Source organism: Cyrtonyx montezumae, unplaced genomic scaffold, assembly GCF_038088225.1.
Source record: "Cyrtonyx montezumae isolate F1298 unplaced genomic scaffold, pur_monq_1.0 scaffold_76, whole genome shotgun sequence".
In the NCBI taxonomy this organism is placed as follows: Eukaryota; Metazoa; Chordata; class Aves; order Galliformes; family Odontophoridae; genus Cyrtonyx; species Cyrtonyx montezumae.
Genome location: NW_027072085.1, coordinates 36,538 through 63,080, shown reverse-complemented (window position 1 = coordinate 63,080; position 26,543 = coordinate 36,538). Strand labels below are relative to the sequence as shown.

At 65.0% G+C, this 26,543-nt stretch overlaps 4 protein-coding genes across 5 annotated transcripts; all 4 read left to right on the top strand.

Annotated features, from left to right (window-relative positions):
- The first annotated feature begins 2,273 nt into the window (after positions 1-2,273).
- On the top strand, positions 2,274-14,655 carry CADM3 (cell adhesion molecule 3). Its single transcript, XM_065751630.1, is given in 14 exon segments — positions 2,274-2,352; positions 9,832-9,972; positions 10,086-10,171; positions 10,173-10,239; positions 10,576-10,604; positions 10,607-10,715; positions 10,933-10,968; positions 10,971-11,102; positions 11,438-11,528; positions 11,769-11,796; positions 11,798-11,939; positions 13,770-13,895; positions 14,172-14,237; positions 14,537-14,655. Coding segments are annotated over 14 exon segments (1,251 nt in total).
- Positions 14,656-18,371: 3,716 nt separating this feature from the next.
- On the top strand, positions 18,372-20,429 carry ACKR1 (atypical chemokine receptor 1 (Duffy blood group)). Its single transcript, XM_065751631.1, has 2 exons — positions 18,372-18,432; positions 19,441-20,429. The coding sequence occupies exons 1-2, from the start codon at positions 18,412-18,414 to the stop codon at positions 20,347-20,349; spliced, it is 930 nt and encodes a 309-aa protein (XP_065607703.1). The 5' UTR covers positions 18,372-18,411; the 3' UTR covers positions 20,350-20,429.
- Positions 20,430-21,108: 679 nt separating this feature from the next.
- On the top strand, positions 21,109-22,372 carry LOC136058298 (serum amyloid P-component-like). The gene is made up of 2 exons (XM_065751632.1): positions 21,109-21,467; positions 21,721-22,372. The coding sequence occupies exons 1-2, from the start codon at positions 21,404-21,406 to the stop codon at positions 22,338-22,340; spliced, it is 684 nt and encodes a 227-aa protein (XP_065607704.1). The 5' UTR covers positions 21,109-21,403; the 3' UTR covers positions 22,341-22,372.
- A 760-nt stretch (positions 22,373-23,132) lies between these two features.
- On the top strand, positions 23,133-24,886 carry DUSP23 (dual specificity phosphatase 23). 2 transcript variants are annotated; one of them, XM_065751614.1, is made up of 4 exons: positions 23,133-23,173; positions 23,954-24,220; positions 24,538-24,650; positions 24,759-24,886. In XM_065751614.1, exons 2-4 carry the CDS (start codon positions 23,957-23,959, stop codon positions 24,784-24,786), a joined length of 405 nt encoding a protein of 134 aa, XP_065607686.1. In that variant the 5' UTR covers positions 23,133-23,173; positions 23,954-23,956; the 3' UTR covers positions 24,787-24,886. The 2 variants fall into 2 exon arrangements, with proteins under 2 accessions (XP_065607686.1, XP_065607685.1); XM_065751613.1 differs by having other exon boundaries at positions 24,469-24,650.
- The last annotated feature ends 1,657 nt before the right edge of the window (positions 24,887-26,543 follow it).

The window sequence follows — 26,543 nt, the reverse complement described above, 5'->3', positions numbered from 1 at the left end:
CAACACTCTGATTCGCAACACCCACCTCCACAGCCCGGCGTTGTCATCAGCAACGGAGCAGAGGAAAGGTTTGGGCTGGTGGGGACCCGGGGAGGGCTCAGGGACGGAGGAGCACCGCCCTCCCCCGGCTCCAGAGCACGGATCCGTGCAGGGAAGATCCCCTCGCTGGGGACCCCGAGGCGGCAGCGCGACAGCATCCCCCTCGGCCGCTCGTGAGTGCTCAGTCCCCGGCGCTGGCAGATGCTCCGGGGCTGAATCACAGCGATTTGTGGCGGCGAGCCACCTGCTGCACGCCGCATCCCCCCATCCCCTGCCTCCCTCCGTGGGCCTTCACCCCACGGGAGCCACCCGCACAGACAGAGCGTGGGTGCTGCACCCACCCAGCGGTGAGCTCCGCTTTGCAGGGGATGAAAAGAGCTCTGAGTGCCACCCGGGGCCGTGGGGCTCAGGGATGGGGCGCAGCAATAGCTCCCACCACATCCTTCCTCCAGAGGGACGAGGGATGCGGTGATCCCACCACGTCCTCCTTTAGGGCAGGCATCCCGAGGGGGGGGGGGGTGGGGGTCCATCAAAGAGACCTAGTGTCATGAGACCCTCTTCTCCCGAGGAAACTGCCTCCCCAGGCGCTGCAAGTGGAGCTGGAGACGCCCACACCCCCCATAGGACCCCCCCTCCCCCACCTCCATTCTCCCTGCCCCATCCCACCCTCCCACTGGGGTCTCCGAGAGCTCGTGTTGGCACTGCTCCTGGGGGGATGTCCTCCCCGTGGGCTGCTCCCACACCTCCCCAGAGTGCCACCGTCCCCCAAAATCCACCCCATGGGACGGAGCTGGAGCAATGGACGTCACCTCCAGGGCCTCATCCGAATAGGGGATGAGGATTCGGGCTGAGCAACGCTCTGACCGCCGCCACCACCACCAGAAAAGCTGTTCCACCCACAGCCCCTTCCCACGGAGGCAATGACTCAGAGCCGTCCCTCAGCACCGCATCCCCGCGCCAAAGGGGTGAGATCTGCCCCACACTGCAGCAGCACCCCCCCCCCCCCCCCGCCTCCCCCAGCCCCACGCCCCCCGAGAAGCCGCACAGCGGAGCTCTCCGTCCATCCCAACGCAGACGGATTTGCTGAGGTTCCTCCAGAAGTGGTGGGGTACGGCCGTGTCCCCCCCCCCCCCCCCCCCACCCCGGGGGTCACAGTCCCAGAGTCACCCACCACCCCCGGGGGCAGCGGTGGCACTGTGCGGGGTGGGGGGACGGTGGTGAGTGCCCCCAAACGTGGGGTCCCCTCAGCCCTCAGACCCCTCGGCCTCAGGAACCCCTCAGACTGGGGCAAGATCCCCTCTGACTGGGACCAGGACCCCCCCAGACTGGGACTGGGACCCTCCCCCAGACTGGGACCAGGACCCCCCCAGACTGGGACTGGGACCCTCCCCCAGACTGGGACCAGGATACCCACAGACTGGGACCAGCCCCGCTCAGATTGGGACCGGGATCCCCTCAGACTGGGACCGGGACCCCCTCAGACTGGGACCGGGACCCCCTCAGACTGGGACCGGGACCCCCTCAGATTGAGACCGGGACCCCCTCAGACCGGGACCCTGATCTCTTCAGTCTGAGAGTGGGATTACTTCAGATCAGTCAAGACCCCATCAGACTGGACCAGGACCAGGACCAGGACCAGGACCAGGACCAGGACCAGGACCAGGACCAGGACCAGGACCAGAACCAAGACCGGGTTCAGGACCAGGACCAGGACCAGGACCAGAACCAAGACCGGGTTCAGGACCAGGACCAGGACCAGGACCAGAACCAAGACCGGGTTCAGGACCAGGACCAGGACCAGGACCAGAACCAAGACCGGGTTCAGGACCAGGACCAGGACCAGGACCAGAACCAAGACCGGGTTCAGGACCAGGACCAGGACCAGGATCAGACCCAGAACCTTAACCAAAACGAGAACCAGAACCATCACTACGCTAGCCTCCCCCCCCCTCTCCTCACCCCGGGACCCCCCCTCCCCCCACCCATTTGCTTCCCTCGGAGAGCCTGGAGGTTGGGGGGGGGGGGGTTGCTCACAGACACGTGTCCCCCCCCCCCCCCCACCCCGCTTCCTCCCCCCCTCCCCCCCCCGGCTGGGCCGAATGGTCTCTCCCTGCGCTCTATTTAAGCCGCGCGGTGCCGCACCGCCGCCACTCCGCGATCAGCGCCCGGTGCGGGTGGTGCTGAGCGCTGCGCTCCGGATCGGTGCGGGTGTTCCCCCCCCCCCCCCCCCCGCCATGCCGCCCACCGCCCCCCCCTTCGGCCTCGTCCTGCTGCTCATCCTCGGTGCTGCCGAGGGGAACCTGTCCCGTGATGGTGAGTGGGGGGGAGGGGGGGGGTGATGGAGGCTCTATGGGGGGGGGCTGTGAGGTTTGGGGGGGGAGGGGGGGAGTGAGGGTGGGGGGGGGGGAGGATAACGGAACCGCTCCGTTATATGGGTCAGCCCCGCAGGTGCGGGGCCCCGCCCTACAGCCCCGCCCCACAGCATCGCCGCCCGCGGGAGCGGCAGCGCTGCCCCATGGGGAGGGGTGGGGGGGAGTGAGGGGGTGCGGGGGGGTTCAAGGTCACGGTGCCGCCGCCCGGTGCTGTCCGTTCCCCCCCCCCCATCACCGCGCACCGCCCGGGGCGGGGCCGGGGCGGCGGAAGGTTCCAGACAGCCCCTCCCGGGGCGGGTGGGGCTGCGGGGGGGGGGCATGGCGGGGTGAGGGTGGGGGAGGGTTGGACATCCCCCCCCAACCCCACTTGGGAGATGGGGGTGACATTCTCTGGGGGGTGGTGCTGGCACCCCCCCGTGTGTGTGTGTGGGGGGGGGACAGGGGAGTGATGGCATCGTCTGGGGATGGGGGGGGGCAGATGAGGGTGACACCCCCGTGGGGTGGCGGGAGGGGGGGGTGGCATCGTCTCGGGGTGGGGGGGGTAATGGTGACATTCTGTGGGAATGGGGGGGGGGTGTTGTTGGTGGAATGATGGTGACCCTCCTGTGGGGGGGGGGAACAATATTGGTGTCCCCATGGGGTGGGGGAATGATGGTGGTGGCGTCTTCTGGGAATGGGGGGCAGACAGATGGTGGTGACACCCCCCCCTCCTCAGTAGGGTGGGGAGGGGCAATAATGGTGACATCCTCTGGCGGTTTGGGGTGGGGGGGGATGTCTGGCAGGCTGATGGTGACACTCATATGGGGGGGAGGGGGATGTGGGGGGGGGGGGGGGGGACAATTCTGGCAGTCCTATGGGGTGGGGACGGGTTGACAGTGGTGACATATTCTGTAGATGGATGGGGGCAGATGGTGCTGCCCCCCCCCACGGGGGGATGATGGTGACAACCTCTGGGGACAGAGGGATGGATGATGGCGGTGTGCTCAGAGTTTTTTTTGGGGGGGGGGACGCGACGATGGCAGCCCCATTCTGTGGGTACGGTGATGGTGGTGTGGTTATTCTGGGGGGGTGAGGGGGGGTGAGCGTACCTTGGGGAGTACAGGATGATGGTGACGCCCTCTGGGGGACAGTGGGGGGGGGACAATAACACCGCCGTGGGGTGGGCAGGATGGCAATGTCACCCTCTGATTTGTGTGTGTGTGTGTGAGGGGGGGGGGGGATGATAACAACATTGGCACCCATGGGTGGGGCATCACTTCATAGGGATGGGACCCTCCCCCTCCCAGAATAAGGAGCCCACCCTCATTTTTCCTTTTGGGGGGGGGGCGAGGAGATGTGTTTTGGGGCGATGCACGGAGCCGGGGGGGGCACACAGTGCAGGGACAGCCGTGGTGCGGTGTGATGGCATCTGCACATCCCATCCGTCCGCCCATCCCCGGGGGAGGGGGCCGGGGGGGTGGGAGTGGGGGGGGGGGGGTGCTGAGCCCCCAGACAAAGGGAGTTTACCCTCTAGGGTCGGCGGTGTTTGTGTGGGGTTTGTTTTTTGTTTTCATTCCCCATTTTGGGCGCAGTCACCGCTGCTGCGTCTATGGGGACGTGGGAGGGGTTATGGGGGGGGGGGGGGGGGATGGTGGGGAGGGTCCTCTGTTATGTCCCCACTGCTGTCCCTGGACTGTGGCTGTCGCCTGCAGCGTCACCGCGGGGGGGGGGGGGGTTGGGGGGGGTTATGGGGGGTGGTTTGTGGTTCTGTTCCCATCCCGTGAGACCCCAAATCAAATGGTTGGGGTGCGGGCGCGGCCTCATCCCGGTGCTGGGGGCGATTGGGTCCCATATTGTCTCTGGGTTGCGGGGGGGGGGGGGGTGGCTTCAGCATCAACGTGGTGGGGGGGGGGGGGGGGTCTGTGGCTCCGTTCCCATCCCGTGAGACCCCAAACCAATTTGTTGGGGCCTCATCCCGGTGCTGTGCGTGGGGTGATGACTGGGGCTGAGCGGGAGCCCCCGATGGGGCCGGGGTCCCTGGGCTGTGGGGGATGGGGCCGCCAACTGCAGCCTCACCACGGGGGGGGGGGGGGGGGGGGAGGGCAGGGGGTGCCGTGTCCCCGTCCTGTAGGGTGGGAACCTCAGCGGGAGCCCCCAGTGGGGCTGAGACCCCAAAGCGGAGGGTGCAGGCGGAGCCGTGGTGCGGATCTCCCATCGGGGGCCCTCGGTGCTCTCCAGGAGCGCTCCCCCCCCCCACATTCATTCCTCTCTCCGGAGCTGTGTGAGCCTTTGTTTGCACGACACCCCACGCTCACCCGTGGGAGATGCCATCGTGTGCCAACAACGGGATTTGGGGTTTTTCCATCCTGGGGAGCTGCCCCCAACCGCGTGTGAGTGCACCAGGGTGACCGTGGGGGAGGGGCAGGGTGAGCACCGCGGTGCTGGGACGCACTGTGGGACCCCTGGGCTGTGTGGATGGGGTCGGATCCCCATCACTGAGTGCTCCGTGTCCCCAATAGTTGGAGGGTACGGATGGATCCCTGAGGGTGGGGATGAGTGCAACCAACCGCCCGCACCGGAGCATCGGAGCGGAGGGGACCGGAGCGGAAAAGGCCCCGCTCAGCGGATTTGGAGACAATACCCCGGGATCAAGGGCTGCAAAACTGCTCGGCCACATACCCAGACAGTGAGGGGATGCGATAATCCCTCTTATTTTTGGCACACAGGAGCGTGGGGTGGAGTCGGGGTGCTGCGTGTGGGGTTGGATGCGCTGGAGGAGCGACCCAGGGTGCCGCGCTGAGAGCGTCTCCATCCCAAATCCCTTAGGATGGGAGGCAGGAGGGAGGGAAGGGATGTCTGCCCAGGATTCCCCGCTCGTGTTCTCGCCTCTCCAGGGGTGTTGGAGGGACGGGGGTGGTTACATCTGGGAGTCCCCCGGTGCTGGCGCAGCCCTCCGCCAGATGGAGGAGTGTGCACTGAAGGCTCGCGCCGCTGTTTGTTTGCGCTGGGTTGGATCTAACCTGGGTTCACCCCAATGCGGAGCTCCTCGTGGCCGTCCAGGTCCTGGCAGGAGAGCAGCGACCCCATAGAGAGAGAGAGAGAGAGAGGAAGAGGAGGGGGAGGTGCAGGACCTGTGCTTGGGGTGGTGGGCTCCGTTCTCCTTCATCCCGCTGGTTGTAGGGCACGATCTGATCGTGCGGATGCGGTGGGGAGTGCCGTGCTCCCTGTGCAGGTGTCTGCTCCACAGTACCCCCATTTCTGGAGCTCCCTTTGCACCCCCGTGCCCTGCCCCATCTCAGAGCTCCTCCCATGCACCATCGCACTGCGTCCCCACCCCTCAGTCACCCCATGGGGGTGCCGGCACAATGACCCCCCCCCCCCCACCTCGTCAGAAGGATCTGGGTCAGCACTGCTCCCATCCTCTGCTCCACGGAGCCTATGGGGTCGGTCTTTGTCCCCATGGGTTGGGGTGGAAGGGTTGAGCAGAGGAGCTGGGCCTCCTCACCCCGACAGTGGTGACCGTCGCATTTCTCATTGCCCCCCAAGTTCTGGAGCCCCCTGCCCCCCCCAGCACTGGGACCTGGGGGAGCACTGCAGAGGCAGGGTGCTCTCGGTGACACCTCGCTCGCTGGGCAGCAGAGATCCTTAAAACAGAACTGTCAAAGCAAGGAGCTCGTTTCCTTGGCAACAGCCATGTTGGAGATGGGAGCGCGTGTTTTTTAGCTCCTGCCCCTCGGGCCAAGCGGGTTTTGGCTGTTTGTTGTCAAATGGGAGAAGAGCCCTTCGGGGGGGGGGTCACCCTTCCCCACGTGTGGGGTGGGAGCACTGAGTGGGGCTGGAGGGGCAGTGGGATGCTTCTGCTGGAGCGTTTTTGGGGGTAAATCCCATTGGAAATAGGGAAGGGAGAGAAGGGTCCTTCTCTGGGGCTGGGTTTGGGTTGGGTGGGGGGAGCCCTGGGGCTGCTTCCAACCCACACTGCGCTCCCTCGTGTGCAAAAAAAGGGGGGGGGGGGGGGGGTTGCTGTGGTGACCCACAGATCAGCAGTGGCTGTGGGACCACATCCACCCCGGGGCACTGTCCCACACTTCAGTATTTGAGGCCGTGGGGCAGTTCGGGCCTCTGACCCACGGGGTGATGATGAGAGGAGCGTCCCACACCTCCATCCACTCTGCTTTCCTCATCTGCTTTTCCCGCATTGATTGCTGGGTGTGTTTTGGCTGCTTAACCTTGACCAGATGTCACCAGCAGCCCTGCCCCATCCCCACGCTCTGCTGCTGGGAGCTGAGCTCTCCTCCGCTTTGCCCTTTCCTGGAAAATGCTTTCTGTGCGTGTCTGCCTTCAGAGGAAGGATGGGAAGCGCGGCGTTTGGGGTCAGGTCGGTTGGGGTCACGCTGGTAGGCGCTGCAGCTCTGTGTGTGCACTGGGTTCGCTCCCCTCTGCCCCTCTGTCGCTGTGGGATCTCACCCCACGCCGCGAGGATCCGCCCTCTGTAGAGCTGGGGGGGGGATGGTGCACGGCCCTGTCTGTGTGCCCCATGTTTGGGGTCACGTTTGCCTCCGCTCCGAATGATGCTCGTGCTTTGAGCTGGCAGAGGGACGTTTTGGCACCGGGAGGTGCAAACTGGGATGGATCCATCCCCGTAGCTGCGAAGCAGAACCTGGGAACCTTCCCAAAGCACCTGGATGCCAGAGCTCGTGCGGCGTGGGGACGGTCCCCGGGACTGCTGGCACTGCTCCGAGCACACAGCCCGGCTCTCCATCTGCTTCCTCCCCTCCTGCTGCCCTCAGAGCCGTCCCAACCTCGTGTCCCAGTGCCACCGGAGCACTGTGCGTGGAGCAAACGGGGATATGGTGATGATGGCAGCACGAGGAGTGAGCGGGGATGGGGACAGCAACGCTACAGAGGGGCTGGGACGTGTTGCTTGCACTGTGGGAGGAAGGCTGCGAGGAAGAGGAGGAGCTGTGCTGAGCAGATGCATCGAAACCAAAGCAGCTTTTCCTCCTCCCATAACAAAACCTGGAGCGGAGCAGCTGCTCGCGTGGAGCAGCCTGGAAGTCGGGCTCTGGGCATCCCAGACTGTGGATACGCACTCGGCTCCAACCAACCCGCGCACCACATGTCGGAGCTTTGGGATGGGAGCGGATTGGGATGGGGATTCTGGGGGGGAAAAGAAGAGAGATAGGGACGTTGTTACTGCCACTCGGCGCTGCGCTGCTCCGGGGCTGCAGCCTGGATGCCTCCTCCTCTTCCTCCTCCTCCTCCTCCTCCTCGGGGGTCCCCGCGGGTCAGACCCCGGCTCTCCGGCCGCCGGAGCACTTTGTTGCCGCAAGACTTCGTCTCCCACCGTAGCGCGGTGCCCACGGGTCGGGCAGAGGGAGGAAACGCGGAGCTGAGGATCTGCTTCCCCCTCCTGGAGAAGTGCGAGAGGAGCAGCGCGGGGCTCCCCCAAAACGGGACCCGAAGCGGAGCGCTCGCAGCCGTCGGGGCTGCGCCGGGACCCGACGGATTTGGGCGCGATCTCAGCATCCTCCTCCCCCAGCGCCCGGTGTCCCCGTGAGCTCACGGGGATGGTGGAGCTGAGGGATGGGGGCGACGCTTTGTCTCTGTTGTGTCGGATCGGGAGGGGGCGAAGCTCGCGGGGTCGCGTGGCATCGGTGTCCCTGTTCTGCCAAGGGCCGGCGGGTTGCAGCCGGGCCGGGTTTTAATTACAGCGAGCCGTGCCCATCTGCTGCTCCAAGCTGGCAAGCAGGATCTGGGGCACGGGGCTCTGCAGCTCTCTGTGGGGTGGGGGACAGCGGGGGTGTACCCCCATGGGGGCTGTCCCCCCATGGGGGCTGTCCCCTATGGAAATCCAAAGAGGGGGGGGGGTCCGATGCTCAGGGTGGGGGTCCCAAGGTTGGGGTGGAGTGGAGGAGCAGTGGGGATCTGCTGTTGTTCCGAAGTGTCACTGTGTTCCCCTGAGCCCGGTGCTGGCGTGGGGACCCCGTGCCCTCCTCCTGCTGTTGAACCCCTCCCCGGGTTTACGCCTGCGGCAGGTGATGGTAATTGTGTTAATTGAAAGATCGGGTCTGTAGTCTGGGTTTTATGCCCCATCCTCGATCGGAGTCGGAGCGCTTTGAGTTTGGACAACAGCGGCTTGGAGCGGCTTAATCTCCTAATTAACAAATTAAAAGAAGCCGACAGCCACCTCCCCACCCAGAGGAGCAGCGTTGTCCCAGGCCACACCCCCAGGACTGGGGCTGGAGACCCTCACGAGGACTGTGCTTGGAGTGAGCTGGAGCTGAAGGAGAGCAGGAGCAGCGACAAACATCCACGAGGAAGGAGATGTGGAGCCTGCTAACCCCAGCGAGGGGAGAGGAGCTGAGCTCCATCCGATGTCAGCACCCCGGGGATGGAGCCTTGAGCCCTGGGAATGGTTTAATCCAGATCCGCTGTCTTTGGAATATTGAAGTTCTTGTTGTTTTCCGAAGCTGGAGTGGGATTCCCGTGCTTTCCAGCCTGGAGTTTGTAGAAGGATAAGGTTGGAAAAGCCCACCAAGATCACCAGGTCCAACCACGGGCCCTCTCGTAGGATCGCTAAGGTTGCAAAAGACCAACGAGGTCATCTAATCCAACCACCGACCCATCAGTTCAGCACAAGCCCTGGGAAGCTTCGCGGCGGCGTCCCCCTGCCCTGCTCAGCCCTCTCCGTCCCTTCCCGTGATAGCTTTGTGGAATGTACAATGTCAGCAAAAGAAAATGTTTCCCTCCGTGGTTCTGGGCAGAAAATGGAGACGTTCAGCCTGATTCAGGCTGCTTCTGCTAAACGGAGCTCCTCCTGTCAGCAAGCATCGTGCAGGGAAGTGGTTTTGTGCAACGAAGACTGCGCTGTGAACTCACGGGGCAGGACCAGCCCTGAGGTTGAGGTTTGAGCCCTACATACCAGTGCCAAGACGCGGAGCTCTGTGGAGCGTTGTCTTACATCCAGCACGTGATGGAGTGCAGCTTGCAGTGCTCAGGTTGTGTCTGACCTCCAGGTTGGGTGAGCCGCCGTCTCCCGTCCCCGCGGGGCAGCTCAGCGCGGTGGCTCTCCCGAAATAGCCGTCCTTGGGGCAGGAGGGGTTATCTGATCCTCCACTGCTCCTCTCTGCCCTTGGGCTGCTCGGCAGCGACGTCCGTGCGAAGGAGACGTGGGCTAGGAGGGATTGTGCAGAGCCCTCAGGATTGATGTAGGGCCAAAACTTTGGGGGTGAGAGCCCAAAGCGCCGTTTCCACCCCGCGGTCCATTGGAGAGCCCTGGCAGGCGTTCCTCCCAGCAGATCTGTCACCGTGCGTAGTAGGGACACAGTGACCCGCATCCCAAATCCGCTGTTGGTGGAGGCAGAGGGCAGTGCACCCCGTGCTGTGGGGTGCAGAGCACGGCCCGGGCCCCCCACCCCGACCTCTCCTCTCTTGCCCCCAGTGAGCCAGCCCACGACGTCGGACGAGACGGTGGTGGCCGGTGGCACAGTGGTGCTCAAGTGCCAGGTGGAGGACCCCGACGATTCCTCGCTGCAGTGGTCCAACCCTGCCCAGCAGACCCTCTACTTCGGGGAGAAACGAGGTGCGTGGGGACGCTGGGCAGAGGGGGTGGATTGGGGCGATGCCCGTCCTCCATCCCCACCCATGGGGAGCGTGGTGGCACTGCCACTTACCCCGCTGCTGCTTGTCCCACAGCCCTCCGAGACAACAGGATCCAGCTGGAGAGGTCCACGCCCAACGAGCTGACCATCAGCATCAGCGATGTGGTGCTGTCGGACGAGGGGGGAGTACACCTGCTCCATCTTCACCATGCCCGTGCGGACCGCCAAGGCCCTCGTCACCGTGCTGGGTGAGCGGTGGCACCCGCTGTCCCCCTCTGTGTGTCTGCCCCATCTGCACAGTGCCCTCCATACGGCCTTTATCTCTTCTACCCCACGTCCCAACCCCATAACTCATCCTCGTCGTGGGAATCGTTGAGGTTGGAGGGGTCCCATCAAGCCAGCTCCACCAACCCATGCCCAACCCAGAGTGATCGGGGATGGAAAAGACCCCCAAGGTCATCGAGTCCAACCTTCAACCCATCACCGCCCCAACCACGCCTCGTGTGCCCCCACCCATCCCCGCATGGCAGCGCACACGGAGCTCATGGCTTCTCATCTTTCTTTCCCACCTCCTCCTCTCCCAGGGATCCCCCAGAAACCCCAAATCTTCGGCCCACGGAGCAGCCCATCGATGAGGAGAAGATCGCCCGGCTGACGTGCCGGTCCTCCGGCAGCAAACCCGCGGGCACAGCTCCGGTGGAAGAAGGGCACAAGGAGCTGAAGGGTGGGTGACACGGGACTGGGGGGGCTGGGGACACCATGGGGACAAATGGGGCACGGGGGGCTGTAGGTGCGCCCAGTGCTGGACCACCCCAGTTGGGCCATCCCATCCATGGGGTGTGGAATAGGGGCGTCCCCTGCTCCATCAGCCGCACCCCTCTGCGGGGACAACGTGACTGTCACCTCCAAGTGTGTCATCCTCATCCTCCCTGTCCCCGCAGCTGAGGGCACCGAGGTGTTGGAGGACTCCAATGGGAAGACTTCACCGTCAGCAGCCGGGTGGAGTTCCGTGTCACCAAGGAGGACAACGACGCCGAGGTGACCTGCACGGTGGACCACGAGTCCTTGCAGAACTCCGAGAGGTCGACCACGCAGAAGCTGCAGGTCCACTGTACGTGGCACGTGGGGATGAAGGGGGGGGGGGGGGCACGAGGCTGTTGGGGCCAAAGAGTGTATGTGGGGGGGGGGGGAGGGACGGGACCTCAGCATCACTGCTCTTCAGCAGACAGCACAGCACGCACACGTGGCCCCGGTGTGTGCACCACGCTGTCCCACATGGGGGTACTGCGCAGAGTCACCCCCCCCCCACCCATTTCTGTCCCCGTCATCCCGTGCCCCTCTTGGGGATGTGTGGGATGGGGGATCATCCTGAGCACCTCATCTGTGGTGTGGGGGGGGGGGGGGGGGGCACGGGGCAGCACTCTCACCCTGCTGCTTCCCTTCCAGATAAACCCACAGCGAGGATCGAGCCGCACCCCCAGTACCCGCGGGAGGGTGAGAAGCTCCAGCTGCAGTGCGACGGGCAGGGCAACCCCGTGTAAGGACCCCCCCCCCCCCTTCCCACCCATCCACGCCTCCCAAATCACTGCTTACCCCCGTCTGTGATGCCCTATGGGGGGTGATTTCCTCCCCCTGGAGCACCTGGGATCACAGAAAGGTGGAATGGGTTTGGGGGGGGGGGGGGCAGCCCTCTCCTCCACCCTCCCCTGTGATGCTGTGGGGGGGGGGGGGGATGGGTGGACGACCCGACGCTGCCTGACCCCATCCCGCCCCGCAGCCCCCAGGAATTCCTATGGAGAAGGAGGCAGCAGCGATGCACCGCTGCAGCTGAGCTCCGACAGCGTCCTCATCTTCCCCTTCCTCAACAAGAGTGACAGCGGCACCTACATCTGCACGGCCACCAGCTCCATGGGCAGCGTCATCGCCAAGTACAACCTGGACGTCAGCGGTAAGGCGGTGGGGTGGGACGTGGATTGGGGGGGGGAGTGGGGGGGCAGGGAGATGTGGCACTGCCCGGTTCAGCACCGTGACCCCGTGGAGATGCTTCGTGGGTGGGATGGAGCATCCCCCGCTGCGTCCGGATCGTGCCCGCGCACCGCGCTGCTCAGCTCGGTCCCCATCAGCTCCGATGGGGGGAGGGGGGGGGTCTCAACCCGGAGCCTCTGGGGCAGGTTTTCCGGTGCAGTTCTGACCCCTCCGAGCCTGAGATTTTGGAGACCGACCCCCACAGCTTGCCCCGTGCTGCGGCCCTCGCATTGCATCCCGTGACCCGCAGCCCATCCCTGCAGGGGAAGTGGCAGCATCCGTCCCGTTGCTGCTTTCCCCTGCCCTGGCTGTGCTCTGCTCGCTGTCACCGTGCCCCACTGGGCTGCACACCCCCCCCTGTCCCCCATATCTCGTGGGGAACCTCCTCCCCTGCGCTTCTGGGCCTGGATTTGGGGTCCTCCTCCTTTTTCTCCCTCATCTCTCGTCGTCGTCCTCCTGCTCTCCACCGGCCTTGAGCTTTTTCCATCTTCCAGCATCCCTCACTCCTCGGCCTTTCCTCTTCCCCCCCCCCCCTTTGTTGTAGCCCCGTCCTCCCCCCTCTGAAATGGCTGTGGGTTGGCAGGAGTGCATGGCAGCGATGTGTCCCACCCCACACCGTCCACGCCCCAAGCAGCCCCCTGCCCTCGCCTCCCCATGTCCCCTTCACCCCTGGTGCTCCTGCACCCACTCCTGGGCTCACAGCAGCAGCACCCGGTGCCCACCCGTCAGCCCCCAGGACACTGTGCCCCCCCCTCCCCCTCCAAACCTGCTCTGTGTCAGCACACCCAGAGCTGCATCCAGGCACTGTTTTCCCCCATTTTCAAATCCCCTTTTCCCCCCTCCCAGAGCCACAGGGGTCTCAGGTGCCATCACCACAGCAGCCCACCCCCAAGCAGAGGTGACAGGAGGGTCCCATGGGTCCCTCACGGGGTGACCGGGGCTGCTGGCAGTTGGGACACCACAAAGGTATCCCCAGTGTGACCCAGAGGCAGGAAGAGAAATGGGGCCATGGATGATCCCCCCCCCCCCCCCCCCCCAATGCCAGGGTCCCACCCGTGGGCTGTGTCCCTGCCGGGGGCTGACTGCTGTCCCTGTGTTTTTGTTGTCCTCCCCAGATCTTTCCCAGCTCCCCACCCCACATGTTCACTCCACTCCAGCCCCTCCGCCGGGCCCTTCCCAGCCCATCTCTCATGCTTCCATGGCCACCGCCTCATCCTTCACTCCAGCTCCCATCCAAGGTACCGTACGCTCCGTTTCTGTCTCTTTACGGACCCGCTGCTCCTCAGCTGGAGAGGATGCCAGGAGGACGATGGCCCCGTGCTGGGTTAGGGACACCTTTGCCACGTGCCAGGTTCCCAGCCAGGCCTCGGTCCCTGTTTGGTGACATGGGGACAACGTCATCACCGCTGTGGTGTGATCAGTCCATCCGTCCGACATGTCCGCGCTTCTCGTCCTTCCCCCACTGTTTTTTCCTCCCTCTCTTTGTCCGAACGTCACCTCCCAGCGTTCCCACGGCTCCGTGCCCCCGCCAGGCACCGGGGGACAGTGACAGCAGAGCAGCACACGGTGGGCAGAGCTTTGCCCATCCCACATCGCCACCACTGCTTTCCCCCCACGCCGCTTCGCCCCGGCTCCGCTCCTCCCCGATCTCTGCCTCCGCAGCACCGCACTGAGCAGGACCCGGGGCCGAACCACAGCGTCCCCTTCCCCTCTCTCTCTCTCTCTGCTTTCTCCCCCTCCATCTCCCGGGCAGACGCCAGTCCCGTGCTGTCGACCTCCAGCACGTACCACGCGGTCATCGGCGGAGTGGTGGCCGTCATCGTCTTCCTCCTGCTCAGCCTCCTCATCGTGCTGGGACATTACCTGATCAGGCACAAAGGTACGGGGACGTGGGGCGACGGGAGGTGACAGCCAGAAGAGCCCCAGGGTCGGCTTTAGGGGCCTGCTCCTCAGCTCCGTGCCGGCCTCCAGTTGGCCAACTCCACCTCCATTCCCCATCTCCGTGCTGACCCAGCAGTGGACAGCTGCACCTCCGTTCCCCCTCCTCGGTGCACCCGCAGTGCCCGCTGCCCCACCGATCCATTCCCCCCTTTTGTCCTCTCCCTCCCCCTCCCATCATTTCCACCTCCCCACCCCTTTTCCATCCGCCCGGCAGGTGTGTGCATAAGACACGGGGAGACCATCACAGCCAGACCGCAGCAAAACCCACCCGAGGTGATGTGTGAGTAAGAGCCCCCCATCCCCACCCCGGCTCCTCCTTCTGCAGGAAAACCTTCCAGGGGGGAACAGGGATGGAGGGACAGGGTGGGCAGAACCACGCAGGAGAGCCATCCCCCCTCTGTCGTAGACTCACAACATCAGCTGCTTTGAGCAGCCCGGTCCCTGGTGGGGTTCACCCCGAGCGAAACCCATTTTTTTTCCATTTCAGGCCAAGCCCACAGGATTTCTCCCAGCCACGGTGGCCCCGTTGTGCCACGTGTCCCATGTCCCAGCTCTGACGGTGTTCCCCTGTCCCCGCAGGCACCTACCTGACCCACGAGGCCAAGGGCTCTGACGACGCGCCGGACGCCGACACGGCCATCATCAACGCAGAGGGCGGCCAAGCCGGCGGCGACGACAAGAAGGAATATTTCATCTAAAGGCGTCGGGAGAGGGTGAGAAACGGAGCCAGCAAACCCCGATGGAAATGGAAACCAGACCACAAACCCCACTCAACCCAACAGATTTACTTCTGGCGCCCGGCACGGGCGGACGGACGGAGGGACGGAGGGATGGCGGGACCGAGAGCAGAGAGCGACCGGCTGAGACGTGATGCTTCTTCTTGAACTTGTACAAAACGTTGTTACTACGAACAGCGAGAGCCCCGTTTTGCTTGCTTGCATCTCCAACCCCGCGCCCGGCGCTCGCGCGAAACACAGACCAAGCAGTGAGTGAGCGACGTTCCTTCTTCCTTTGGACCTTTGCTTTGGTTTCGTGGCTGCTCTTTGCTTTGGGCCCTCGGTTGGGGTGTTGGGCTGGGGTCGATGTAGCTCTTTCTTTTCGTTTCTCTTCCATTTTGGGTTTATTTTCGGTTTTTGACACCCAAGGATAAAATCAGCTCCGGGTTCTGCGTCACCAGCGCTCCTGCCAAGAGCTGGGACCTTCCCGTTGCCCCCGGTCCGTAGGGACGGGGCTGTGCTGTGGACCCCCGTGTCCCTGCCCTGATTTTATCCTTGGTGGTTCTCGTCCGACAGTGTCTGGTGGGGAGGAGAGCTGTCCTCGTGCCGTCGGTGTGTGAAGGGGCTGAGCTCCCAGGGTGGGAACTGCTGAAGCCCCCGGAGCTGCCGGGCAGCGTGGCTGCCCCGTTCCCACCTGGTGGGGAGGGGGGGGGGGGGGAGGGCAGGGTTTTGGGGGGCAGATTGAGGGGGAAAAAAAAAAAAAAGAGAAGGAAAAAATGCCCCAGTTTGCAAATTCTCAAATTGGAGATGTCAATTCAAACCATCTATTGAGATGTTCAGTGCTGGGTCATCACCAACACCTCCTCGGTGGCCCTGGGAGCCTCTGGCATGGGGATTTGGGTCCTGAGAGCGACTTTGGTGCGGTGGGGACAGCCCAATCCGTGCTACACACCGGGACCGGCAGCTCTACGCCCCAGCAGCGATGTGAGCCGCGGGCTTCCCTGCTCCAAGTGCTCCTCGGGGCTGCCCCTGTCCTTCCTGGCCCCTTCCTTGTGGGTGCTGAGCTGGAAGAGGCCTCGTTGGCTCCAAGGGCGGCCAAAATGTTTGGGTTTTGTGTCCCAGTGGCTCGGGGGTCTCCGAAGAGGTTTGGTTGGCACTCGCCCAACGTCCAACCTGGGGAGAAACCACGCCTCTTCTAAGCCAGATGGGAACCAGAAGGTTTTTCTCACCTTCCCATCGCATCACGGGGTCGCCGTGCTCCCCCCAGCCCTACATCTATAGGGCCAGGCCCCCCACCCGGGTGCTGGCATTGCATGGTCTGGATGCGAGAGGCTCGCAGTAGCCACCCACTGGCAGCGCCCCATTACATTTTGGGGTGCCCAGAGGAGCTCTGAGCCTTTGGTGCAAGAGTGGGGTGGGGTGGGCAGCCCCATCTTGGAAGTAAAGGAAGAACTGCGTCCTCCGCCACAGAGTGTGGGGTGGAAGTGCTGCTCCCACCCAGACAACGAGGAGAGGAGTGGTGGATGGGGACTGGGGCCACCACGGCTCGGTGGGAACAAGGGACATGTCTGTGGCACATGGCTCGGTCACTCCATCAGCAGATCCCTTGAGAGGGATGCACGAAGCCATCACCACCACGTGAGGAAAACCCGTGGGTTCCTCACTGCCATTCCACCCCTTCCATCTTACGGGAGGAGGACGTTGGCCATGGGTCCCAACAGGAAGAGGACATTAGTCATGGTCCCAGTTGAAGGAGAGCGTTGGTCACGGTCCCAACGGGAGGAGGACGTTGGTCATGGTCCCAACAGGAGGAGGACATTAGTCATGGTCCCAGTTGGTCCCAATGGGAGGAGAGCGTTGGTCACGGTCCCAACGGGAGGAGGACGTTGGTCATGGTCCCAACAGGAGGAGGACGTTGGTCATGGTCCCAACAAGAGGAGGACATTAGTCATGGTCCCAATGGGAGGAGAGCGTTGGTCATGGTCCCAACGGGAGGAGGACGTTGGTCATGGTCCCAACAAGAGGAGGACATTAGTCATGGTCCCAATGGGAGGAGAGCGTTGGTCATGGTCCCAACGGGAGGAGGACGTTGGTCATGGTTCCAGTTGAAGGAGAACATTGGTCATGGTCCCAACGGGAGGAGGACGTTGGTCATGGTTCCAGTTGAAGGAGAACATTGGTCATGGTCCCAACGGAAGGCATTGGTCATGATCCCAGTGGAAGGAGGACGTTGACCACGGTCCCAACGGGAGCCCCGAGCTCCTGCCACGGGACACGCGTTGTCACCAGAGGTCACACTGCCGACACGATGCCGTTCACGTCACTGCACACACAGAGCATGCACAGCACGTGGGTTTCTCCGAAGGTCTTCACCATCCACTCTCCAGAGGCACGATCCTTTCCAGCGAAACGCAGCGATGTGTTTTCAAGGACGGTTCCATCCCACCACGACCTCTCCACGGCGCAGATCGGAGCGCAGGAGACGTCCTGAAGGTCCACGAGGGATCGGGGTCCCTAAAAAAGGGCTGTGGGGATCTGGGGTCGGGACTCAGCCATGGTGGGGCTGTGGGAGGACAGTCCCCGTGTGAGGGGTACACCGTGTCACTGGTGTGAATGGGGACACAGTGCCATGAGTTGTCCCGGTGTGGGGCTGGGAGGGGGGGGGAGGGGGGACACGGCGTCCTGCAGGTCACACCGAGGGCACGGGTTGGGTGGGTTTGTGGTGGTTGGAGGTGACACGGTGCCACCGGTTGGGCTGCGCCATGGGGACAAGAGGTCAGAGGCACGGGGGGTTGCTCCAGAGTGGTGACAGTGGGATGTGGTGTCACCAAGGGGAAGCACAGTGTCACCAGTAGGACACTTGGGACGTGTGGCCCCAGGGTGGGGGGTGACACAGGGACCGTGCCCCTCACTGCTGGCACCCAGTGGAGCTGCGCAGTGTCACCACATCCCCGGTGTCCCCTCCCAGAGCACGAGGGCTGCGTTGGCCCCGTGGCCACCACGTGCCACCAGAGCACCCAAACAGGGACGGGGACACGGGCACTGAACTCTCAATAGACCACGAAAGCCATATTAGTGCGGAGCTCTGAGCGCCGTGGGGCGGCCGTGGGGCGGAGGACGGGCTGTGTTGTTGTGCTGTGTTCTTGTATGTACATAAAGGGAGACAACGAACGTCGGTGTTACTTTATAACCTTTCTAATATCCTGTGCTAATCTCGGAAGAATAATCCTATAAAATATATCTGGATTACACACCTTCACCCGCCTGCTCGTCTCTGCCTCCACACGAGCCCCCCACCCCAGGGGGGAAGGGATGGGGCGGGACACAGCTCACCCCATGGAGACCCCAGACCCCCATCCCACGCCTCATTCCCAGCCCCCGAGGGGGGGCCCCATTCCTCACCCCGCAGCGGGGACTGCGATCCTGGCACGGATTCGTACATCCCGCTCCGCGAGCGCTTCCGAACAAAATTCCGAAGGAACTGCGGTGGTTCTGCCAATAAATGATTATTTCCTGCACCAGAAATTACCAGCGCCGCAGCTCAGTGCCTTTACTGGCAGCAGCCGCCCCGTTTCCTTCGGCTTTGGCAGAGGGAACATGGGTGGTGGGGAGGGAGGAAGGGGGGGAGGGAGTTGGGGCAGCCCTTATCACGGCCCCGCAGCGCTGCGCCCCACAGAGCAGAGGCAGAGTGGGGCTGAGTGCGTCCGTCGCTGAGCCCGGAGGCGCTGGGGACACAGCATGGGCAACTGCATCCCGGGGGTGAGTCCTTCCCATCCCCGGGGGGTGCTCCCCAGTTCCACTCCTCTCTTCGGAGGTGACCCCGTTTTCAGCTCTCACGCCCATCGCCTTTCTCCCTTCCACCCCCAATTCCCCCAACAACAGTGGGAACCCAACCTTGACTCTGTAGGGTACTGAACCCCACCCCCACAGGGTACCCACCCCCATGGGATGCCTGACACCACCCCTACAAGTAACCAACATCGCTCCCATACAATACCCAGCCCTGACCGCATGGGACACCCAACCTCACCCCCATAGGGTACCCAATCCCACCCCCATGGGGTACCAACCCCTATGGGTACCCAATCCCACCCCCATGGGGTACCCACCCCTATGGATACCCAATCCTACCCCCATGGGGTACCCAACCCCACCCCCATAGGGTACCCAACCCCATAGGGTACCCAACATCACTCCCATGGGGTACCAACCCCTATGGATACCCAATCCTACCCCCATGGGGTACCCAACCCCACCCCCATAGGGTACCCAACCCCATAGGGTACCCAACATCACTCCCATGGGGTACCAACCCCTATGGATACCCAATCCTACCCCCATGGGGTACCCAACCCCACCCCCATAGGGTACCCAACCCCATAGGGTACCCAACATCACTCCCATGGGGTACCAACCCCTATGGATACCCAATCCTACCCCCATGGGGTACCCAACCCCACCCCCATAGGGTACCCAACCCCATAGGGTACCCAACCCCATAGGGTACCCAACATCACTCCCATGGGGTACCCAACCCCGACGCCATGGGGCACCCAACCACCCCAAGTCCCCCAGCTCTGGGTGGGCGCATGGTCCTGGGAAACACACACAGCTGAGTGCAAGAAAACGGGGTTTTCTTGGCTTGGGGTGAACCCACACCCTGAGATATCAGCGCTCCCCACACCGTCCCTCCCTGACTGATAACCCACGGCACACGGCCACCGGAGGGGCCGCCCCACAGCACACGGCGCCTTCTGTCCTCCGCAGAGCCCCGAAATCGCAGCGAACAGAACCTCCTCGTTCCTAACGGACCTCTTCAACTTCACCTCCTCCTCCGACTACGACTACTACACGGCCAACGACACGGACTACGCGACCGACGACGCGTCCTACGCGGCCGCGCAGCCGTGCCACAGCCACTACTGCCCCTTCTTCCACCGCGTGGCCCCACCGCTCCTGACGGCCACCGGTGCCACCGCCGTCGTGGCCACGGCCGCTCTGCTGCTGGCCCTGGCCCTGCGTCCCCACGCGTGGCCCCGTGGCCGTGCCTTGGTGGCCCAGCTGGCCCTGTGCTCCGCGCTGTTTGCCGTCACGCTCTTCCCGATGGCCGCGGGCATCGCGTGGGGCTGGCGGGCGGGCGAAGGGCCGTGCAGGGCTGTGCTGCTGCTGTGGCACGGCAGCGTCCTGGCACAGGGGCTGCTGTTGGGATGTGGGGAACGGGGCCGTGCCCGCTGCGTGCCCGTGGTGCTGTGGGTGACGGGGATGGCGATGGCGGTGCCGGCGGCGCTGAGCGGTGGCGCGGTGGGGACGGGGCAGAGCACGCAGTGCGTGCAGCGCAGCGTGGCTGCGGCGTCGGTTGCGTACGTGCTGCAGCTGGCCGCGTGCTGCTGCGTGCTGCTGCTGCTGCTGCCCGGCGCAATGCTGCGGGGGATGTGGGGCGCAGTGGGGCGAGGGCCGGGGTGGTTGTTCTGGGCGCTGTGGGCGCCCTATGGGGCGGCGTTGGTGGGGGGGTTCCTGCTGGAGGCGGGGGTGCTGCCGCCCAACTGCGGCGCCTTCGAGGGCTTTGATTTCGCGCTGGGGCTGAGCGCGGCGCTGGGGGGGCTGCACTGCTGCCTCGTGCCCCTCGCGCTGCTCCTCGCTGCCTTCGGCTGCCACAAAGGGGGGGATGCGCCCTGAGCGCCCCGAACGGGCACTGCTGCCCCATTCCCTGCCCCCCAACGCGTGGCCCTGACGGCTGTGGGTCGCGTCGTTCCTCTGACACCCCCTAAGGGCACTGCTCCCCCTGCAACCGTCGCTCTCCCCGCACCCATGGGCGCCGTCGGCCTCAGCACCCTATGGGTGCCACTGTTACCCCGGAACCCCACAAGTGCTGCTTGCTCAGCACCCACGGGTGCCCTTCAAGCACCCCACAAGGGGCAGTGCCCCCCACCCCGCCCAGCACCTAAAGGTGGCACTCCTCCCATCCTGACAAACTGACTCCACCACCACCCGGGGGGGTCCTATACAATAAACGTCCCTGCAGCCCCACTGCCCGCAGCCTGGTTTAATGCCCTGGGGAGCTCTCCTGCCCCATAACCACCCCGAAGAGTTCCCTGTGAGCGCTGTGGGGCTGAGCCCCCTTTTTGGCACAGCGGCGGCCGTGGGGCACAGTGTGGGACGGCGCAGCGCTTCCTGAGGATGCCCATCTCACGTTCCATCCCATCATCATCTCCGGCCCCATTCCCATGGGGTGGAGGTGGGAGGGACCGCTCCTGAGGCTCCGGATGGAGGGGGGGGGGGGGGGGGGATGCTAATGAGGCGCTGCAATTAATGAGCAAGAAGGGAAGGGATTGAGCCCGGCATTCAGCCAATGCTTGGAAGTCCCCATTAGGGACAGTCACGCGGTGATAAAGGGTCTGGGGGGGGAAACAGAGGGGGCACAGGGGGCACAGACAGCCCCAGAGAGTGCACAGATGCTGCTGGGGGACACATGTACACCATCAGCCGACACGAGGGTCGGGGTCGAGGCGATGCCACGCGGTGGGGTGACCCCACACCCGACCCCACACCACGCGCCCCGGGCACAGCTCCAGGACAGCCCCGTGTTGGGGTGACGCAGCACCGCAGCCGTGTGACACCGTGAAATCGCGGCTCCGTCGGCGCCAGCAGATGGGATTGGGGAATGGTGATCCCCTCCCACTCACCCACCCCATAAACCCGCGGCGCCCGCACCCAGAGCTGCACCAACACCATGGGCACTGCACCGATGTGGCTCGTCGTCCTCACCGCTGTCATCGCTGTCACGGGTCAGGAAGGTATGGGGACACTGGGGGGGGAAGGGGGGCCGGGATGTCACTTGGTGGAGAGGTCACTCACTGGGGACGTCCCTCAATGGGGACACCTCTCGGTGTGGCCATCACTCAACGGTGAAGCCCTTCACCGGGGACATCCCCCAGTGGGGACACGGCTCGGTGAGGACGCCCCTCATGGGGACACCACTTGGCACGGCCACCCCCCATGGGATCGGGGAAGGTGTGACACCCACCCCGTCCCTTCTGTCCCCCTCAGACCTCTACCGAAAGGTGTTTGTGTTCCGGGAGGACCCCAGCGATGCCTACGTGCTGCTGCAGGCGCGGCCGGAGCACCCCCTGCTCAACTTCACCGTGTGCCTGCGCTCCTACACCGACCTCACGCGGCCCCACAGCCTCTTCTCCTACGCCACCAAAGCTCAGGACAACGAGATCCTCCTCTTCAAACCCAAACCGGGCGAGTACCGCTTCTACGTCGGGGGGAAATACGTCACCTTCCGCGTCCCCGAGAACCGCGGCGAATGGGAACACGTCTGCGTCAGCTGGGAGTCGGGCGGCGGCATCGCCGAGTTCTGGCTCAACGGGCGCCCGTGGCCCCGCAAAGGGCTGCAGAAGGGCTACGAGGTGGGCAACGAGGCCGTGGTGATGCTGGGCCAGGAGCAGGACGCCTACGGGGGAGGCTTCGACGTCTACAACTCGTTCACGGGGGAGATGGCGGACGTCCACCTGTGGGACTCGGGGCTGTCCCCCGATAAGATGCGCTCGGCGTACCTGGCGCTGCGGCTGCCGCCCGCGCTGCTGGCATGGGGTCGGCTCCGCTACGAGGCCAAGGGGGACGTGGTGGTGAAACCGCGGCTGCGCGAGGCGCTGGGGGGCTGAGACCCCCCGTCCCCCCCCGTCCCCCTCGTTGTCGTCCCCGGGGATGTGATGCGTAGCGAGCTGGGGACACCCCAAATCCGCGTCGCCCCTCTCCCGCTGAGACCCCGCGGCACACGGCCCTGTCCCGCTGCCAAGTGGGCGCCGTCCTTCCCCTGCTCGGTGGCAAAATAAACCATGAAAGCTCCGGGCGACGATGACAGAAGCGAGCGCACACCGACCCCACTGTGGACGGGAGGGGGGGGGGGGGGCAGGGATTTGGGGCTGGCCCCCTGTCCCCAGGATGGCTGCGAGGACACAATGACCACCAGGAACAGGAGGGGAACATGGGGACAGCCCCTCATCCCCACACTTCCTTCTCCATGTCCCCTCTGTGCCCCCCTCCATGGGGTCCCCTCTTTGTCCCCCCCTTTTGGGTCTTCCCCTGCCCCCCTCCATGGGGTCCCCTCTTTGTCCCCCCGTTTCGGGTCTTCCCTTGCCCCCCTCCATGGGGTCCCCTCTTTGTCCCCCCGTTTCGGGTCTTCCCTTGCCCCCCTCCATGGGGTCCCCTCTTTGTCCCCCCATTTCGGGTCTTCCCCTGCCCCCCTCCATGGGGTTCCCTCTTTGTCCCCCCATTTTGGGTCTTCCCCTGCCCCCCTCCATGGGGTCCCCCCTTATCCCCCACTTTGGGGTCCCCCCCTCGTCCCCCTCCGTGTGAGCGGGGAGGGGTTAAAGCCCGGACAAACGAGGAGCCCCGCTGTCCCGGTACCTCCCGGGCCGCCTCCTCCCGGTTCCGCCGCTGCGATCGATTCCGCCGTTCCCTGCAGCGCTGCTCCGCCTCCCCGCGGCCTTCCCCGGTACGGAGGGGCGAGAGGGCCACGGGGAAAGGGGGGGATCGCGGGGGGAGGGGCGGCCAGGCCGGGCCGGGGTCTCAGCTCGGGGTAGGCCGCAGAGCCGAGGCCTCGGTTTGGGGTAGGCCGCAGGGCGGGGGTCTCGGTTTAGGGCCGGGGTCTCAGCTCGGGGTAGGCCGCAGGGAGGGGCCGGGGTCCCGGTTTGGAGTAGGCCTCAGAGCCAAGGTCTCGGTTTGGGGTAGGCCTCAGAGCCGGGGTCTCGGTTTAGGGCCGGGGTCTCAGCTCGGGGTAGGCCGCAGGGAGGGGCCGGGGTCCCGGTTTGGAGTAGGCCTCAGAGCCGGGGTCTCGGTTTAGGGCCGGGGTCTCCTCGGTTCGGGGTAGGCCGCAAGACCCGGCCTGCTGAGTGCGGCCTACGGCGGGGGGGGGTTGCCGGGGAAGGCCGGGAGGGGCCCGGGGCTGTCGGGTTGTAGAGGGGGATGGCTCCAGGAGCGTTGCTGGGGCACAGTTTGGGGTCTGGCGTGGGGGGGTGGGGGTCTCAGAGGGCCTGGGTGGGAGTGCTGGGGGGGATGGGGGAGGAGGGGGGCTGGTTGGGGGGGGATCTGGGTGGGGGTCTCCGGAAGCCTGGGCTGGGCGTCCTGAGGGCTGTGGGCAGGGGTCTTAGGAGAGCATGGGGTGGGGGGGATCTTGGGGTGCGACGACGTGGGGGTGCTTGGCGGGGGGCTCCCACGGGTTTGGGGCATGGCACGGCCCCGTGGCAGCACTGTGCTACAGCGGCAGTCCCCGCAGGCGATGGTGGAGCCCCCCAACTTCTCGTGGGTGGCGGAGGGGCGGCTGGCGGGGCTGGGCATGCCGCGGGAGCCCGGGCACTACCGCTTCCTGCTGGGCCGGGGCGTGCGGCACCTGGTGTCACTGTCAGAGAGGGCCCCCCCACACCACGGCTGCTGCCCCGCGCTGCAGCTCCACCGCTTCCGCATCCCCGACTTCACCCCACCGACACCGGGACAGATCCAGAGCTTCCTGCAGCTGGTGGAGGAGGCCAACGGCCGCGGGGAGGTAACAGGCAGCGGGTGACACCGAGGGGGGGGTGGCACAGGAGGTGACGCCGGGGTAGGGGGGGTGATGTTGGGGTGCACGAGGAGGATGTCACCAAGATGCCACGAGGGTGATGCCAAGGGGGTGACGCCCGTGTGGAAGAGGGCAGTGTCAGGGTGGGTGACGGCTCACACCTAGAGGGAGGTGATGCCACGGCCGCAGCGTGGCTGGGGTGCCCCGGGGTGCCCGTGTCCCGTGTCACGGCGCAGGCGGTGGCAGTGCACTGCATGCTGGGGCACGGCCGCACGGGCACGATGCTGGCCTGCTACCTGGTGAAGGAGCAGAAGATGAGCGGCAGCGACGCCATCCGAGAGATCCGCCGGCTGCGGCCGGGCTCCGTCGAGACACGGGAGCAGGAGCAAGCCATCATCGAGTTCCACCGGCGCTTTAGGTACGTGCAGCCCCCCCCCCCCAGGGGGGGTCCCCGTGCTAATGGAGCCGATGTGGTGCAGCTGTGGGGCTGAGAGCCCCACGGAGACACGGCTCTGCTTTGTTGTAGTGCTGGAGACGGCAGCAGGGAGGTGTGAGTGTGAGCAGCGCGTGCTGGATGGGGGTGAGACGCTCCCTGGGAAGCTCTGCCCATCCCATCCCCGTGGTGTCACCGTCTGGCCCTCATTAAAGGACTTTCCTGTTGCTGCTCTCCACCTCTGCTTGGGGAACCAGAGACCCCCACCTCCACCGTGTCCCACCAGGAGTCATTGCTCCACGTTGACCCGCTGTCGTCCCCAAGCCACGCTCCTCAGCCTTCATCCCAAGCATGGCTGCTTGGAACCCAACAGCAGCGCCCTGAAATTGGGGATCCCATGTCGTGGAGGTCTGAGTCTGAGCCCATCAGCCCCAGAGTTGGTCACTCGCCAACGCAGTGACGCAACGGGGACGGTGACAGCAGCGTCAGCGCCGCAGGGCCGTCCCGGGACGTGGATGCTTAAAGGGAAGCTTAGATGGAATTTAGGCATCTCCATTCCAAAAGTCCAATCCTGAAAATCTCTTCTCAGCTGCTCCTAACCTTGGTGGCATTTAAATCCGAAGTGCAGGAAGCGTCACCGTGCCCATTCCCGGGCACGTGGCACGCTGCCGGGGCACACGGTGCTCGCCGGGCTCCAAAACACCACCAGCACGGGCTGGAGGGCCCTCACCTCCACCCAGCCACCTCCACAGCTCCAGGCGTCGCGGTGAAACCCCAACAGTGCCATCGTTCCCCTCCAGAAGTGCCTCACCGTGGCGGTGGCACACCGTGGCTGGGCTCAGAGCTGGCAGGGATGGGAGGAGGCGGCCGTGGGGAGGGGGACGCCCCAAAGCGGTGCGGGGGGCAGCGCTCGGTGTCACCCACCACCCCCACGTGGGGACTTGGAGGCAGGGTGTCCCCTATGGGTGTCACCACGGCTCCGAGGAAACCGTGACACCACGTGGGGACATCGGGATTCTCGTGTGCCCACAGCCCAAATGGGACATGGGTGGCCCTGGGAGGGGGAGAAGGAGGGGGGGATGCTCTGTGTGGAGGATGTGGGGACACGGAAGGGGCAGGGGGCAGTACGGCCCGGTCCTAAGCCCACGGAGGCGCAGCACTCACACGGGGTTGGGAGATGCAGGAAAGCAGCTTAACCACAGAATTATTTCCTTTAACTCCTCTTACTTTAGCTCTGTCCTTAATAGTCTCCCGTGCTCTGGCGGCCGGGCCAGGCCGAGCTGAACGGGGGGGATGGGGGGCTGGGGGGGGGGACAGGGGACAGCGAGACCCCCACCCCAGGGTGGGGACAGGGATGGGGGATTGGCCTCAGTGTCCCCACTGCGGTACTGTGGGTCTTGGGGACTCTGTGCCACCGGCTTGGCAGGGACCCATCGGGTCCTGGCAGCACTATAGGGACGGGACTCGGGGGTGTCCCCTCCCGGTGCCCCCAGTGCCAGAGCCCCCAGCCTGGCACACAGCCCAGCTCCGGCTCAGCACTGCGGGATGGGGACACGGCTCCGGTGGCCGTCCCCACGTTGGGGACACAGCGGCGGATTAGAGGGGTGACGAGCAGGGTGGGAGAGGGCAACCGGAGAGCACCGGGGTGGGGGCTGTCACAGGGACAGCGTGGCACGGCACGGCTTGCAATCCTGGAGCCATAAAGCCACGGGATGTCCCCAATTGGAAGGGACCCACGGGGATCGTGGAGCTCAAGCCTTGGTTCTGCACCTCCCGAATCCTGTGGGTGAATGTGTTGTATGGTACAGAGTGGCACGGAGCAGCGTGGCACAGTATGGCACAGCACCACGTGGCGTGGGCTGGAACGGCTGCGCACAG

Excerpts from the sequence above, each read along its gene's own strand:
- ACKR1 (XM_065751631.1), top strand. The coding sequence starts at position 18,412 with ATGGGCAACTGCATCCCGGGG. Across the intron at positions 18,433-19,440 it reads TGGGCAACTGCATCCCGGGG|AGCCCCGAAATCGCAGCGAA; the intron begins GTGAGTCCTTCC and ends TGTCCTCCGCAG.
- LOC136058298 (XM_065751632.1), top strand. The coding sequence starts at position 21,404 with ATGGGCACTGCACCGATGTGGCTCGTCGTCCTCACCGCTGTCATCGCT. Across the intron at positions 21,468-21,720 it reads CGCTGTCACGGGTCAGGAAG|ACCTCTACCGAAAGGTGTTT; the intron begins GTATGGGGACAC and ends TGTCCCCCTCAG.
- DUSP23 (XM_065751613.1), top strand. The coding sequence starts at position 23,957 with ATGGTGGAGCCCCCCAACTTCTCGTGGGTGGCGGAGGGGCGGCTGGCG. Across the intron at positions 24,221-24,468 it reads AGGCCAACGGCCGCGGGGAG|GCGGTGGCAGTGCACTGCAT; the intron begins GTAACAGGCAGC and ends GTCACGGCGCAG. Across the intron at positions 24,651-24,758 it reads GAGTTCCACCGGCGCTTTAG|TGCTGGAGACGGCAGCAGGG; the intron begins GTACGTGCAGCC and ends GCTTTGTTGTAG.